The following is a 14,583-nucleotide window of genomic DNA, read 5'->3' as shown; positions in this document are numbered from 1 at the left end:
AAGAAAAGCCTCCAGAAATAAAACATCTGATTTTAAAAGGCAGTTTCTTCCAGGATGGGGCCAACCTTCAGGGGGTGACTTTATCCTGGAGTCACTGAGGGATCCATCGGGTCGCTCCTGTGTCCCCACGTCTCTCCCCCAAGCACTGCCTGCCCTTGCAGGCACAGGATGTGCAGCCTCTGGGAGCAGCTCTTGGAGCACAGAGCGAGCCCCACACTGCTGCTCTGCCTCACTGGATGAGCCCTGCAGGCAGCAGTGAGCTCTCACCGGTGCTGTCAATGCAGGCTGTCCTGCTGACCTCCAGCTCTGCTTCACTACAGCGTGCTGAGTGAGGAAGGGGGAAAAGCAGGGCAGGGTTAAACCAGGGCTCAGCCTCACTCCCCCAGCTCCCTGAGAGCCATAAGAGTGTCTCATGCAGCCTCACCTGCCTCCTCCCAGCTGGGAAAATGTCGGAATCCCTCCAAGTCTGCAGCCAGCAGGGTTCGGAGAACTGGGTCCTGGGGGCAGAGAAACTGGGGCTGGGAGCTCTGTGCCAGGAGCCCCTCTGGGCAGCGCAGGGCAGCACATGTGCTGTGTGGGGGATGCAGTCCTTCACCACCACCCCACAGTGTGGCTCAAGAGGCTGCAGCCACCACCTCTCTTAGACAAGGATGCTACCAAGAGAGGCAGCCACACGGCTGTGCTTTGCACATGGGCTGCTGCAAGCCAAGGGTTCACCTTGGAGCAAGGAAGGCTGAGCCACCTGCATCAACCCTTCCTGGGATGTGTGAGCCAGCATGGTGCTGGCAGGGCTGGGGCTTTGCATGGCTGTCCGTGTACCTGCAGGCTGCAGAACACCAGCGAGATGCTGTGCTTGTGCAGGTCCTGCAGCAGCTCAGCCAGCCCCACCACCGCCGTGTAGTCGATGCTGCTGATGTGGTGGCCATCCAGGATGACAAAGCACAGTGAGGATGCTGCTGGGAGAATGCACGGTCATTTTCCACAAGCAGTACAGGTGCCCCAGGGGACACAGCCCTGTGGATCAGGCAGCCCAAAGCTGCATTTGGTCATAGCTACAGGGCTCAGCTCCTCCAGAAGTGGTCTGGGAAGCACTGGGGGTCCCCATTTCCATCTGATGACTGAGGAGCACACCATACCTGCCAGCGCTCGGTCACGGATGATGTCCCGGAGGTGGTCAGCAGCAGGGAAGTGCAGGCTGCTCCCCGGCTGCACAAGCAGCACACCCTGCTCCAACACCTGCATGGGGCCCATGGGGCTGAGTCACAGTGGGCTGAGGGCTGGGGTCTGCCCTGAGCCAGGAAATGGCAGATGTGACAATGTGAGCCACTGTTCTTCCTGCTGGGTGAGCACACCCCCATCCTCACAGGAATTCCCCTCCTGCACACACCCAAGGCACAGGGGAGCAATGCCTCACTCTCCCGCCCCTCGTTCCTTGGGTTCCTCCTTTGCTTTTGTTCTTTGGAACAAGACCCTGGGCTGTGCTGACAGCTGGCTGGGGACATGGGGCAGGGCAGGAGCAGGACAGGGCCCTGCACCATTCCCTGCTGCTCTCAGGGAGCAGCAAGAGCCCAAGCGGGGTGTAAGCCCACCTTGATCGGGGGTCTGGCCACAGAGTAGAGCAGGAGGATGCCTGAGACCAGCATGCCAGCCATGATGCCGTACTGCACCTCCCAGAAGCAGAGCAGGAATGTCACACAGAGGGGGACGAGGTCCAGCCCTGCAAAATAGACAGCCTCAGGCTTGGCTGTGCCTCATCTTCCAGCCACCATAACCTCAGCATCAGGTTGGTAACCAGCAGTGGATAAGCAGAGGGAAGCACAGCAGAAAATAGATAAGGTGATGCAGCATTCTGGTGCTTCATAACACAATTCTGGTCCCGCAGGGAAGGTGGAATGGTTTTAAGCTAAAAGAGGAGAGATTTAGGTCAGATGCAAGGAGGAAATTCTTTAGCCAGAGGTGATGAGGCCCTAGCATTGTTGCCCAGAGAAGTGTAAGTGCCCCATCCCTGGAGGTACCCAAGGCCATGGATGGTCCCTGAGCAACCTGAGCTGGTGGGGGGCAGTTAACCCATGGCAGGGGGTGGGTCTGAGGGGGGTTGTGAGGTTCCTTCCAACCCAACCACACTCTGATTCTATGACCCAAGGGCAGAACAACTGAGGAGGAGACAGTCACTGGGTCAGCAAAAGAAGAAATCCTAAGCCGTGGACATGCAGCCCCTGGGAAAGGCTCAGGCATTTCTGGGGCCAGGGCTGAAACGTCCCATCTCACCCAACCTGGGCATCACCCACCCCAACTTGTGCCCTCACTCTTAACCCTCCAGAGCGTCCTGAAGATCCTGGCATCAAACATGGGGACCACAGCAGAGATGATGACGGCTGCCAGCGCCGCTTTGGGGATGTAGCAGAAGAGCGAGGTGAGGTAAGCCAGGGACAGCAGCACCAGGGTGCCTGTGGGGCAGCAGCGGTGTCTCAGTCATGCCCCCCCATGTACTGGGGCTCTCTGAGGCCAGGAGCAGCAAGGTGAGAGGCAATACCTGTGACGAGCCCCCCCATGGGGGTGCAGACCCCCGTCTGTGCATTCACTGCTGTCCTGAAACACAGAGCCACGCGCTGCCCTTCCTGCTGCCTGCACAGCCCTTAGGCAGGCCCTGCTGGGGGGGCTGCTGGCAAACCTGGTGCCCCCCACCCACTGTGGGAGTTGGGGGGCAAAGCAGCTGTGTGATATGTGCCTGCCTTGCTGCCAGCTGGGGTCCAGGGCATGGGAACCAGCACCACACAGGCTCTGCCCGAGGTCTCTGTGCCCCCCCAGGATGAGCCCCACCATACACCCACCGGCCAAAGCTTCCTGTGATGGGATACGAGGAGAAGAAGGAGCCCAGGATGTTGGCAGTGCCTGTGGTCAGGAAGGAGAGGGGCTGTGGGATCACAACTTGGTCTGTGTCACCGCTGTCACCTCCCCTGCTCCAGTAGGTCCAACCCATCCCTACAAGCCCCTCAGCCTTACCCATGGCCAGCAGCTCCTGGTTGGCATCGATCCTGTAATCGTTCTGTGAAGCTGCAAGAAGAGGAGCACAGCCCAAAGCACTCAGCACGCAGCCCTCATGGGAACAGCAATGTCCCCTCAGCCCCCAACCCCTCACAGTGCCCCCTCCAGCCATACCAAAAGCTTTGGCAATGGCGACGGTCTCCAGCACACCCAGCAGGGGGACCACGGCCAGCCCAGCCCCCATGTCCTGCAGAGGAGGATGGGGAGCATCAGAACAGAGGAGCAACCCGCAGCCCCGAGGTGCCGACAAAGCAACCCCAGAGCCTGGCACCCACCTGCACCATCCTGCCAAAGGGCACAGTGCCATTGGGAACAGCCTTGGAAAAGGGTGGTGGGCGAAATGGGGGGAGCCCACGGGGAACACTGCCAGTGAGTGTCAGTGGTTGGGAGCCGCTCACCTGGAAGGAGTATGCCACCAAGCCAGCAGCCAGCACCACCAGGGCATTGCGTGCTGCGGGGAGAGAACAGCCCTGAAAATCTGGGGCAAAGGGGGGAATCCAGGCTGCGAGGTCCTGGGAGAGCAGGGGGCAGGGAGCAACGCACCGGTGGCACAGCTGCGGACGAGCAGGATGCTGGCCCTGGTAGCCAGTGGCTCTGTGCTGGCAGCAGGGTGCAGGCGGTTCTTCATGGCCCGCAGCCCAGCGAGTGCAGCCAGGCAGGACAGCCCCAGAATGGCATCCCCAGCCCTGCAATGGGATGTGTCAGGGCTGCTGGCTTGCAGGGATGCTGCGACACCGCCGGCAAAATGAATCACCAGCGAAACACATCGCCTCGCTGCAGGGGAAAGAGAGCATCTGCCCCCTCACACCGCTTGTGGGCCCTTTGGGGACAGGGAAGAAGGACCCCACAGATGGTCAGGATTCGTGCAGCCGGATCCACCACCTCCCCTACCCACAACAGTGAGATGTGTGAAACCTGGGAGCTCCTCTCTTGGGCTACCAAAAATTGGAGGAGGACTTGTGACAAATGCACAGCCCCACGGATGTGCTTTTGGGCTGGCAAAATCCTAACAGGGAGCAGAGAACAGGACAAGTTTGCCCTGTATCCCTCTTTAGGAGCCCATGTGCATCCCCATCTTCAAATTTCCAGAAAAATTGAGAAGTGTAGAGAACAAGCTCTCGTGTCACTGTGCTGGGCATGGACTGAGAAACAGTCCAAAGGGTGACCAGAGGTGTGTGGTGAAGCAGCAGAACCTGAGATCAGCAAGGGTGCAGGGACAGTGCTGACCTGGTCTCTCCGATCCTCCTCAGCGTTTCATACACCTGCAGGAAAAACTGCCGAGGGATCCCCTGCAGCCCCAGGATGTTCTGTGCAGAAAGACAGCCTCATGCAAGCCCAGCACACATGGCCAGCGTGGGGCCCTGCAGGCTGGGACAGCTCAGGGCAACTTCCCTGAGCTCCAGCACACAGTGAGGACAGATCTCCTGGGCTGCCCCAGGGATGCTCCGGTTCTCTTTCAGCCCCAGGCCCTGAGAGGCCTCCATCCCAGGCAGTCCCTGCCAACCCCATCCCCTGTTTCCTTGCACAACCTCACACTGCGGCCCCAAACCTGATTTTGGTTAACCACAAAGGAAGCATTGCAGCTCCAGAAGAGACGGAGTGCTGCCCACTGCTGAGCAGCCAGCACAGCTCCAGGAGAGGGGGGCAGAGCTGAGCCCCTACCTTGACCTGGTTGAAGCTAATGGTGATGGAAGCAGCCGACGTAAAGCCCTTAATGACTGGGCAGGAAACAAAGTCCAGGAGGAAACCTGCATGGGATGAGTGACACAAATTGCTCTGCTGGCACTGATGGGGAGCATGGGGAGCACGGGGTGCACATGGAGCTGTGACAAGTGACAGCAGCACAATGCCAGCATCTCAGAGAAGAAAAGGGAGGGAGTGACTGCAGGACACATCTCCAGAACACAAACACACAGCACAAGCATCTCACCGAGGTGCAGGAGCCCCATGGCCAGCTGGATGCAGCCAGACAGGAAGGCGAGCAGCACAGCATAGGCAGGGTCATGGAAGGCGTAGGACGAGACAAGCAGGGACATGATGGCAGTGGGGCCCAGCGTCACATCCTTGGCGGTGCCCAGGAGGCAGTACACAAAGCAGCCCACGAAGGAAGAGTAGAGGCCGTACTGCACGGGGACAAGGAGCACTCAGATCGGACATAAGGAAGAAGTTTTTACACTACAAGCAGTGAGGCAGTGGCACAGGTTGCCCAGAGAGGCGGTGGTGCCCCATCCCTGCAGACAGCCGAGGTCAGGGATGGGCTGTGAGCACTGATGGAGCTGTGGGTGTCCCTGCTCAGTGCTGGGGTGGCACCAGATGGCCTTTAGGGTCCCTTCCAGCTCCAACCATCCCGTGGTTGTATGATTCTATGCCACCTGTCTTGCACTCAGCCCTGCCCGACCCTCCCAGCCATCCCACTCTGTCTGCCCGCTCCAACCCGTGGGTCCCCGCGGGCAGGGCTGATGGCAGCCCGGGGCTGTGCCACCCACCTGCACGGGCAGCCCGGCCACCTCGGCGTACGCCAGCGCCTGCGGCACGACCGTGAGCCCCACGGTAACGCCGGCAGTCAGGTCGAGCCGCAGGCAGGACAGCGAGTAGCGCGGCAGCCAGCCGAGCACGGGCAGCCTCCGGCGCACCTCCCGCTGCCACCAGCGCTGCCCGGGCTCCCGCGGGACCCACATGGCTCAGTTTGGGCTCACGGCATCCTCGGGGGCCGCTCCGCCCGCGGGCCGCCCCGCTGCTCCCGTCGCTCCCGACAGCTTCGGGAACACAAACACCCGCAGCGCTGCATCCGGCGGGCGGCTCCGCCCGGGACGGATATGAGCCATTCCGGCTGGCTCATGTGACAGGAGCAGAAGGAGGAGCTGCGGCCGTCGGGCCCCGCCGGTGTCGGTGCCGGTGTCGGTGCCGGTGTCGGTGCCGGTGTCGGTGCCGGGTGTCGGTGCCATGCGGCTTTGGGCGCTGCCGCTGCTGCTGGGCGCGCTCCGGCTCGACGGAGCCCCCGCCCGCAACGTGCTGCTCCTGCTGGGTGAGTGCCAGGGGAACGCGGCTGTGCTGCGGGGTGACCGTGAGCTGCTCCCTGCCCACCCCCCGGTTCTGCTGCCCGCCGTGCCGGGCTCACCCCGTCCCGCAGGCTCACCCCGCGCTCCTATCCCCGCAGCGGACGATGGCGGCTTCGAGAGCGGTGCCTACAACAACTCGGCCATCCGAACGCCCAACTTGGACGCGCTGGCACGGCGCAGTCTGCTCTTCCAGAACGCTTTCACTTCTGTCAGCAGCTGCTCGCCGAGCCGGGCCAGCGTGCTGACCGGGCTGCCCCAGGTGGGCATCCCCTGCCCGGCACTGCAGCCGTGTTGTGCTGTTCTGGAGGTCAGCACGCTGGGCATCGTCCTACCGCCTGGCCTCCCCCCGTCTGCAGCACCAGAATGGGATGTACGGGCTGCACCAGGGCGTGCACCACTTCAACTCCTTCGACGCCGTGCGCAGCCTGCCATGGCTGCTCCGCCAGGCAAACATCCGCACAGGTGGGGACCCGGCACAGAGAGAGCATCACTGACTGCAGCCCTGCGTGGTGCTGGGTTTGTTTGTGCCCCTGCTCTGCTCCCTCCCCGGTCTCCATACTGCTTCCGCTTCTGTTCTCCTGCTACCTTCTGGCTCCCAGCCTCATGCTGGACCCCCACCTCCCCCATCTGCTCACTGCTCCAGCTCTGGTGCACGCTGTGGCCGGGGCAGAGCAGTCCCAGGCAGGTCCCATTTTCTGACCACACATGGAAGTGCCTCTGCATACAGCAGCAGGGACTGGGGCAGCACTTGTGATGGAGCAGAATCTGTGCACCAGCCCTGGGGCAGAAGGAGGGGCTGAGAGTGCCCTGCCTCTCTCCTCCTGGCACAGCACATACCTGTGTTTCTGTAGGGATCATTGGAAAGAAGCACGTTGGGCCTGAGGCTGTGTACCCCTTTGACTTTGCCTACACGGAAGAAAACAGTTCAGTGCTGCAGGTGGGGAGGAACATCACCCGCATCAAAGCGCTGGTCCGGCGCTTCCTCCAGAGCCAGGACATGAGGTGGGATGGGGCCCTGTGTGCCTGGGAGCCTTGAGCACCCCGTGGGGGGACACAGAGGGTTCTGACTGGGGGGGGTCAATGGGGCACAGGTCATCCCCAGCTCCACTGCCTCCCCCCTCTCCAGGCCTTTCTTCCTCTATGTTGCTTTCCACGACCCACACCGTTGCGGGCACTCCCAGCCCCAGTATGGAGCCTTTTGTGAGAAATTTGGCAATGGAGAGAGCGGCATGGGCTGGATCCCTGACTGGAAACCACAGCTCTACCACCCAGAGGATGTGCAGGTTGGGGCCATGGGGCTGCAAAGCAGCCACCAGCCCTGGCGTGCCAATACCACCCCTCCCATGGCCCCACACACCACTTCCCCTTTCTCCATGTAGGTCCCTCGCTTTGTTCCAGACACACCGGCTGCCCGGGCAGACTTGGCAGCTCAGTACACCACCATCGGGCGCATGGACCAAGGTAAGGGGTGTAGGAGCAGGCTGGTGCACACACACACAGCTCTGTCCTGCAGCTGCCCAGCTCTGCCTGCTGCCCACAGGGATCGGGCTGGTGCTGGAGGAGCTGCGGCGTGCTGGTGTCCTCAACAGCACTCTGGTGATCTACACCTCTGACAACGGCATCCCCTTCCCCGGTGGCAGGACCAACCTCTACTGGTCAGGCACAGCTGAGCCCCTGCTGCTCTCCTCCCCAGAGCACCCTGGGCGCTGGGGTCAGGTCAGCTCAGCCTTTGCCAGCCTCCTGGGTAAGTGCTGCCTGTGAGGAGGGAGCGGAGCTGTGCCAGTTCTCTCCTGCAATGCATCTCTGTGCTGCAGTCACCCCAGCATAGGTGGGATAAGCACGGGTGACCCTCTCGGGTTGAGTTTGCTCCCATAGGTGCCAGCTCCCTCCTCCCTTTCTCTTTCCCCGCAGATCTCACACCGACCATTCTGGACTGGTTCTCCATCCCCTACCCTTCGTACAGCATCTTTGGCACAAAGCAGGTGCAGCTGACGGGTAAATCTCTCCTGCCAGCGCTGCAGTCAGAGCAGCCCTGGGCCACCGCCTTCAGCAGCCAGAGCCACCACGAGGCCACCATGTACTACCCCATGCGTGCCATCCAGCACCGCCAGTTCCACCTCATCCACAACCTCAACTACAAGATGCCCTTCCCCATCGACCAGGACTTCTACGTCTCACCCACGTTCCAAGACCTGTTGAACCGCACCAGGGCCGGGCAGCCCACGCACTGGAACAAGACCTTGCACCAGTACTACTATCGGGACCGCTGGGAGCTCTATGACTGCAGCCAGGACCCCACCGAGAGCCACAACCTGGCTTCTGACCCACACTATGCTGCCATCTTCCAGATGCTGCGTGCGCAGCTGCTGAAGTGGCAGTGGGACACGGGGGACCCCTGGGTGTGCGCCCCTGATGCTGTCCTGGAGGAGAAGCTGAGCCCGCAGTGCCAACCGCTGCACAACGAGCTGTGAGCTGCTCCACCAGCACTGCCTGGCCTGCAGCATGGGGATCCTCGTGGCTCTGCTCAGACTGAGAAGCTGTGAAGCCAAACTGATGCTCAATAAAGCTTCTGGTGGAGAGCTGCGTGGTGTAGCTGGGGCTCGGCTGTCCCTCTGCAGCTCTCAGTGCTGTGCTCACTGGGAAGCAGCCAGCAGCCACTGGTGGGCACGCAGAAGTGGTGTAGTTCTCATTTTGGCACAATGCACAGCATGCAGAACTGCTGTGGTGTGCTTGCTGTGGGGCTGCCCTGACTGTCACCCCAGTGACACCCTCAGGTGCACAGGGAGGGGACAAGGGATATGGTCTCATCCATGGGGCAGCCACCTATTCTTTGTGGGGCTGGGCTGTGATTAAACCCCACAGCTCAGCACAGCTCCTGAGTTCCAAATGGATGGAGCCAAGGTGTCCCAACCAAGGGGAGGGCTGAGATCTGATGGTAGGACAGGCTGAGACTGCGCCCAATGGCTACAGCAACACCAACTGCTGGGAGCAAACAACCACTCTTTATTCACAGCATTTCTCCCCAGGCCCCCACCCCACTCCCAGCCCTCGTGGAAGAGCTCCAGACTGCATCCCACAGCCAGCACACACCGACCACCACAGTCCAGTGTGCAGAAGGGACTCTCCCACGTCCATCCCAAAATCACAACCAGGAGAATCCCCACAGTCCCTGACAGGTGCCAGATTTCTCACACAGACAGGTTGCTGTCTCAGAAGGCACTTGGGTCTTTTTTTTCCCCATTCTGTCAATTTTCCCCATCCCCTCAAGTTCTGCAGGCCTGCTTGTGTCAGCCCCATTCTTACACCTCCCATGAGTTCATTTCAGCACGAGTATGCCAGGCTCAGGCACAGCACCTACAATACACGGGCAAGAGGCAGCACTGCTCCAGAAGGGATGGACGGATTCAAAGCACAATGGCACAGTGGCACCCAGGACAATCAATTGTTCAGGTCCAAGCGACCACAAACTGCTCCCACATCGGCAGCAACACGGAGACACGCAGCACCTGGGGAGGCAAAAGCAGAGTCAGCCCCATCCCATGGGCCCGGGGCTCCCCCAGGAAGAGCAGCACTCACCTGTGTGTCACTGCGGTATGAGAAGTCCTCCACAGGGATGCCATTGGCCAGGACTCGCTGTGGAGCAGTGGGGACACCCAGCACGGTGACGGCCTCCAGGAGGATCCCATCCAGGTGGCCGCTTGCCCGCAAGATCTGGCTGAGCACAGCACCCTGTGGAGACAGGGAATGTCACCCAATGTCCCCAGGGCCCCCCCAGGCACCCGCTCCTTGCCCCAGCCAGCACTGCTGGCACCGCATTGCGAGCAGCTCGAGGGGATGCAGTGATGGCAGGGCTCACCCTGGGGACCTCAGTATGATGTGGGTGCGCCAGTGCCCCCCTCCAACTCCCAGCCCCCTCCCATGCTCACGCGTGCAGCCAGGAAGAGGATCTCAGTGCAGTCCCCCTTCTCGAAGCTCTGCCAGCTCTCCCCATCGTCCCAGTACAGCTCTCCACGGGCGAAGCCATCCGGCGTCAAGGCCACCACCACGGTCATCCCCTTCTTGCGGGACTCAACTGTGTTCAGTCCTGGCTCCTGGGGACACAGGGTCAGACCCAGGCTCTGCCCCAACCCTATAACAGCCATGGAGTGGCTGGGTCCCATTGTCAATGGGGTGTCACACGGAAAGAGCTCACCTGCAGGGGCAGGATGTGCCCTGCTCGGATGTGCACGTTAATGGTGTCCAGGGGGGCTGCTAAAAGGATCCACTGCCCTTTGCTGTGGATGGTCGAGTCCTAAACAAGAAAAAGAAGAAAGGCTGCATCCTAGGGATCAGCACATCCAAGGGGATCCCAGCAGAGCATCACAGCCCTCAGACTGCCATGAGGGATGAAGTGTCACAGCTCTGGGGACAGCTCACAGGTCATATGTTGGGGTGAGATGGAGGAAGACACACACCATCCCACAGCCAGCACTTACCCCTGCGAAGCTGTACCACGTCCCAGCTGGGAAATAGCCACTGACTTTGGTCTGTCCCTGCTCCAGCACCGGCGTGATCAGCAGCCCTGCACCCCACAGCAGCTGGCGGTCCACGCTCCACGTGTTGGGATCTTTGGGGAACCTGGGGAGGAGTGAAGGAGCAGCACCACAGCAGAGCCCATCCCGCACCCACTGCCCCATGCCCAGCACCCGGCACTCACTCAAGGAACAGCGGCCGTGCCACCGTGTCCCCAGCCACGTGTGCCCGGTGGAAGAGGGTGTAAAGGTGGGGCAGGAGGGAGTAGCGGAGGCGGAGGGCCCTCCTCATGGCATCCTGTGCAGCCAGGCCAAAGGCATAGGGCTCCTGTGGCTGTGAGAAGCGGGAGCTCAGGCAGTGCATGGATGTGCGCATGCGGTGATGGATGGGGACACACGGCCCTCAGCCCCATGCTCACCCGGTTCCCATGGTCGTTGTGGTTCCTCATGAAGGGGTAGAAAGCGCCCAGCTGGGTCCAGCGCACGCACAGCTCCTCGGATGTGTCCCCCGCAAAGCCACAGATGTCAGCACCCACCAGCGGAACCCCGAGGAGGTTGAAGAGCAGCACCTCTGCAGGACGCACAGTGATGGCGCAGAGGCACACGGATGGCTGCACAGCCCCAAAGGGAAGAAGGGGACGCGGCCCCGCAGCCCACCTGGCACGGAGCGGGCCAGCTGCTCCCAGCTGCTCTCCACATCCCCCGTCCAGTGCCCTGCATAACGGCCGTGTCCCGCAAACGTGGAGCGCGAGATGACGAAGGGCCGCGTGCCCCGCACCCTGAGCAATGCGCTGCAGGGAGGGACCAGGCTGAGCCCTGTGCTGGGGGCACAGCAGCTGTGCTGCAAACCAACCCTCCTCCTGTTCCCTGCATCCCCAACCAAATCCGAGCCCACATTTCCACCCCAATGGCACCAGCATCTCCAGCTCCCACGCAGCGGGCTGACGCTTACTTGTGGGAGGCGATGGCCTCGGTCAGCCCGTACAGGTTGTGCAGGTTGTAATGAGAGGACAGGTGCTGCTGGCTGGAGGCACAGATGGTGCCCGCCTGCAGGCGGCCCCCAAACACACCTGTACAGAGAGGTGAGGGTGAGCTGGGGGCTGCCAACAGAGCACTGCCCACGGCAGCACCCCCAGCGCTGCTCACCTGGCACGTATGGGGGCTTCTCCAGGCTGCTGTCAGGGCAGCCGTCCTGGGAGCCCTCCACAAAGTTGGACGGCTCGTTCATGTCCTGGGGAAGGCAAAAAGGAACCCTCACTGCTGGGGAAGTGGGGAGCGGGGAAGGTGGGGAAGGAGCTGGGGAGTTGCATTGGCCACTCACAATCCACATGCCATCGAATGGCACCTGCTGGTGGAAGTCCTTCACCACGTCGTGCCACCACTCGTGCGTCTCAGGGTTGGTGAAGTCTGGGAAAGCCGTGGGGCCTGGCCACACCTGCAGGAAGGGCAGTGATGGGCAGAACCCCATTCCCATCCCTGGCATCCTTCGGGGCCCCCGAGGGTCCCCTCCTTCTTGTCACTCCCCATAGCCCCCACACAGCCCCCACACTCCAGGACGGGGCTGTGCCCCTCACACCTTCCCAATAAGTGGCTGCCCCGTGGCGTTGCGAATGAACACTCCTCGCTTCAGTCCATCGTCGTAGGGCCGATAGGATCCAGGTGACCCCGAGCTGCTGATGCCAGGATCCTGCAGGGCACAAAGCTGGAGCATCACCAGCAAGGACAAGGAACGGCTCCCAGCCCCACTCCTGTATGGGATTCTGCAAAACCCAGGAGAGCAGAGGGCGAGGATGTGGCCACGGTGATTAGAATCACAGAGTAATTAAGGTTGGAAAAGATCTCTAAGATCCCCAAACTCAGCCCTAACCCATCCCATTGACCATGTCCCCAAGTGTCACATCTCCACGATTCTGGAACACCTCCAGGGCTGGTAAGCCCCCACTCCCCTGAGCAGCTGTGCCAATGCATCACTGCTCTTTTGGAGAACAAAAGTTTCCTAATACCAACCCATAATAGTCGTGCTCCAGACCCTCACAGGTCCCCTATCCCTCTCTGGACACACTGCAAGGCTTCCGTGTCTTTCTTGTGGTGAGGGACCCAAAGCTGAGTGCAGCATCACTGAGTCACTGGGTTCAATTGAGCACTGATCAAGAGCTACTAAGAATCATCCACCCCATCTCGTGATTTATCATAAAAGTATGAATAAACCCCAGACTGCCACCAAACCAAAGCCTCGTAGGACTCAACCAAAGAGGTGAGCAGGCCACGTCCCTCACCACAATCATGACGTAGTGCAGGCCACGTTGATGGAAGTCGTGCACCATGTCGGGGTAATCCCTGAAGGTTTCCTTGTTGTAGGTAAAGTCCCTCTTTGCATCCATGTAATCCAGGTCGTTCCACTGCACATCCTGCAGGGCACTGCTCAGTGAGGAGCAGCCCCACACGGTGCTCACAGCCACCCCACACCCACTGCCACCTACCAGGGGGAAGCGCCCAGCTGACATGTTGGCTGCAGCCTGCCGGGTGGTGGCAGTGGAGGAATAACCCCAGCGGCACAGATGGAAGCCCAAGGCCCAGTATGGGGGCATGAAGGGGAATCCTGCAGGGTAGGAGGGCGGCTGCTAGCAGGGGTGGTGACATGCTGTGAGCACCCGAACCCCACTGCCATGCCGTGCCATCCTACCAACGACATCCAGGTACTGCCGCACCACATTCTGGGGGTCGGGGCCCAAGAAGACATAGAAATCCAGGATGCCTCCTGTTGTGCGCCAGGTCAGGGCTGGGCTGGGCTGCAGGAGCACATCTGGGGGTGCAGGTAGTGGTTAGTGCAGGGTCAGTCCCGGTGTGGCCATGCACCTGGCAGCACTCACCCATGGCATTGCTGTTCAGCAGGAAGACACCATGTGCAGAGCCACCGTCCTCCAGCACCAGGTAGAAGGGGTGGGAACCATAGAGGTTGACCTGGGGCTGGAGCAGAGCTCAGGTGAGACCCCAGTGCCCGCCCACCCCTCGCCAACCCCATCACCCCCCGGCCCCATCCGTACCGCGGGTGCCATGTCCCGGTTCCACAGTGTGACCTTGGTCCAGGCCGTGTCGAGGATGAGAGGAGTCAGGCGCTCCCCCAGCCCAGAAATGAAACGGGAGGGCAGAGAGGTGGAGATCTGCAGGAACTGGTCCGCAAAGAACAGCGGAGCGACGCTGGTATTGAGCCTGCGGGGAGGAGCGGGGAGTGCAGCCAAGGCACGGCACGGGGCAGGACCGGAGCTCGGCACTTACAGGACCTGCACTTATAGGACCTGCACTTACAGGACCTGCCCGCCGGGCTGCCGGAACACGACGATGCCGAACGGGTCCTGGCGGAGCTGCACCCCATACAGCGCGTCGGTCGCACGGACGCTCACTCGCGGTGCGGCCATGGGCACCTCGTAGCGCCGCCGCGCCGGATCGCGGAGCTGCGGGGAAAAAGGGGCTCAGCGGGGCCGGCGGAACGGGGAGGAAGGGGGGGATGGGGCAGCACCGGGCGCACCGTGAAGCGCAGGCGGCTCTCGGTCTCCAGCGCCACGTCCAGCCGCAACGTGCCCACGTCCGCGGGCAGGAAGCTGGGCACCACGCGGCGGAGCCGGGCCGCGTAGCCGCCGGCCGTGGCCGTCACGTTGTCCGCCCGGTAGCTGCGGTAGCCGCGGGGGAAGAAGCACCAGGGCGGGCCGCCGTCGCCGGGGCCGGACGGAGCGTAGCAGCAGCCCCGCGTCTCGCAGCCCGACCGCGCCAGCAGCCGCTCGGGGCCGCAGTCGAAGCGCTCGTCCGGGGGCACCGCGCAGGCGGAGTCCGCGGAGCTGCGGGCGGAGGGGAGCGAGCGAAGCAGCAGCGCCAGCAGCACCGCCCGCCGCCCCGCCATGGCCTCGGCTCGGCTCCTTCCGGGCTCCGCTTTCCCTTCCCGGTGTGCGCGGCGCCGCCTCCCGCTCCCAACG

The 14,583-nt window shown here is 61.8% G+C and overlaps 3 protein-coding genes across 6 annotated transcripts; 1 reads left to right on the top strand and 2 right to left on the bottom strand.

The window, feature by feature from the left end:
* Positions 1 to 91: 91 nt before the first annotated feature.
* Positions 92 to 5,838, bottom strand: SLC26A11 (solute carrier family 26 member 11). Of its 3 annotated transcripts, none has more exons than XM_031598930.2 (16): positions 5,532 to 5,838; positions 4,976 to 5,168; positions 4,708 to 4,793; positions 4,273 to 4,352; positions 3,589 to 3,731; positions 3,321 to 3,496; positions 3,160 to 3,232; positions 3,004 to 3,054; positions 2,832 to 2,892; positions 2,534 to 2,589; positions 2,307 to 2,447; positions 1,590 to 1,717; positions 1,137 to 1,236; positions 820 to 956; positions 425 to 497; positions 92 to 324 (listed from the first exon to the last, which is right to left on the bottom strand). In XM_031598930.2, exons 1-16 carry the CDS (start codon positions 5,721 to 5,723, stop codon positions 230 to 232), a joined length of 1,785 nt encoding a protein of 594 aa, XP_031454790.2. In that variant the 5' UTR covers positions 5,724 to 5,838; the 3' UTR covers positions 92 to 229. The 3 variants fall into 3 exon arrangements, with proteins under 3 accessions (XP_031454790.2, XP_031454791.2, XP_089977967.1); XM_031598931.2 differs by having other exon boundaries at positions 820 to 953; XM_090121841.1 differs by lacking the exons at positions 4,273 to 4,352; positions 4,976 to 5,168.
* A 61-nt stretch (positions 5,839 to 5,899) lies between these two features.
* On the top strand, positions 5,900 to 8,683 carry SGSH (N-sulfoglucosamine sulfohydrolase). Its single transcript, XM_031598934.2, has 8 exons — positions 5,900 to 6,070; positions 6,203 to 6,363; positions 6,461 to 6,566; positions 6,956 to 7,106; positions 7,231 to 7,387; positions 7,484 to 7,565; positions 7,645 to 7,848; positions 8,016 to 8,683. The coding sequence occupies exons 1-8, from the start codon at positions 5,989 to 5,991 to the stop codon at positions 8,573 to 8,575; spliced, it is 1,503 nt and encodes a 500-aa protein (XP_031454794.1). The 5' UTR covers positions 5,900 to 5,988; the 3' UTR covers positions 8,576 to 8,683.
* A 378-nt stretch (positions 8,684 to 9,061) lies between these two features.
* Positions 9,062 to 14,528, bottom strand: GAA (alpha glucosidase). 2 transcript variants are annotated; one of them, XM_031598921.2, is made up of 19 exons: positions 14,142 to 14,528; positions 13,922 to 14,067; positions 13,660 to 13,825; positions 13,486 to 13,582; positions 13,299 to 13,418; positions 13,096 to 13,214; positions 12,892 to 13,023; positions 12,192 to 12,302; positions 11,937 to 12,050; positions 11,762 to 11,846; positions 11,568 to 11,685; positions 11,273 to 11,406; positions 11,035 to 11,186; positions 10,801 to 10,949; positions 10,580 to 10,721; positions 10,297 to 10,395; positions 10,031 to 10,195; positions 9,681 to 9,833; positions 9,062 to 9,610 (listed from the first exon to the last, which is right to left on the bottom strand). In XM_031598921.2, exons 1-19 carry the CDS (start codon positions 14,508 to 14,510, stop codon positions 9,551 to 9,553), a joined length of 2,631 nt encoding a protein of 876 aa, XP_031454781.2. In that variant the 5' UTR covers positions 14,511 to 14,528; the 3' UTR covers positions 9,062 to 9,550. The 2 variants fall into 2 exon arrangements, with proteins under 2 accessions (XP_031454781.2, XP_089977960.1); XM_090121834.1 differs by lacking the exons at positions 9,062 to 9,610; positions 9,681 to 9,833 and having other exon boundaries at positions 10,059 to 10,195; positions 10,580 to 10,710.
* Positions 14,529 to 14,583: the final 55 nt, after the last annotated feature.

Source organism: Phasianus colchicus, chromosome 20 (genome assembly GCF_987193195.1).
Source record: "Phasianus colchicus chromosome 20, bPhaCol1.hap1.1, whole genome shotgun sequence".
Taxonomy (NCBI): domain Eukaryota; kingdom Metazoa; phylum Chordata; class Aves; order Galliformes; family Phasianidae; genus Phasianus; species Phasianus colchicus.
Note: the sequence above shows the minus strand (reverse complement) of the source record. Positions and strands in the feature narration are given on the sequence as shown.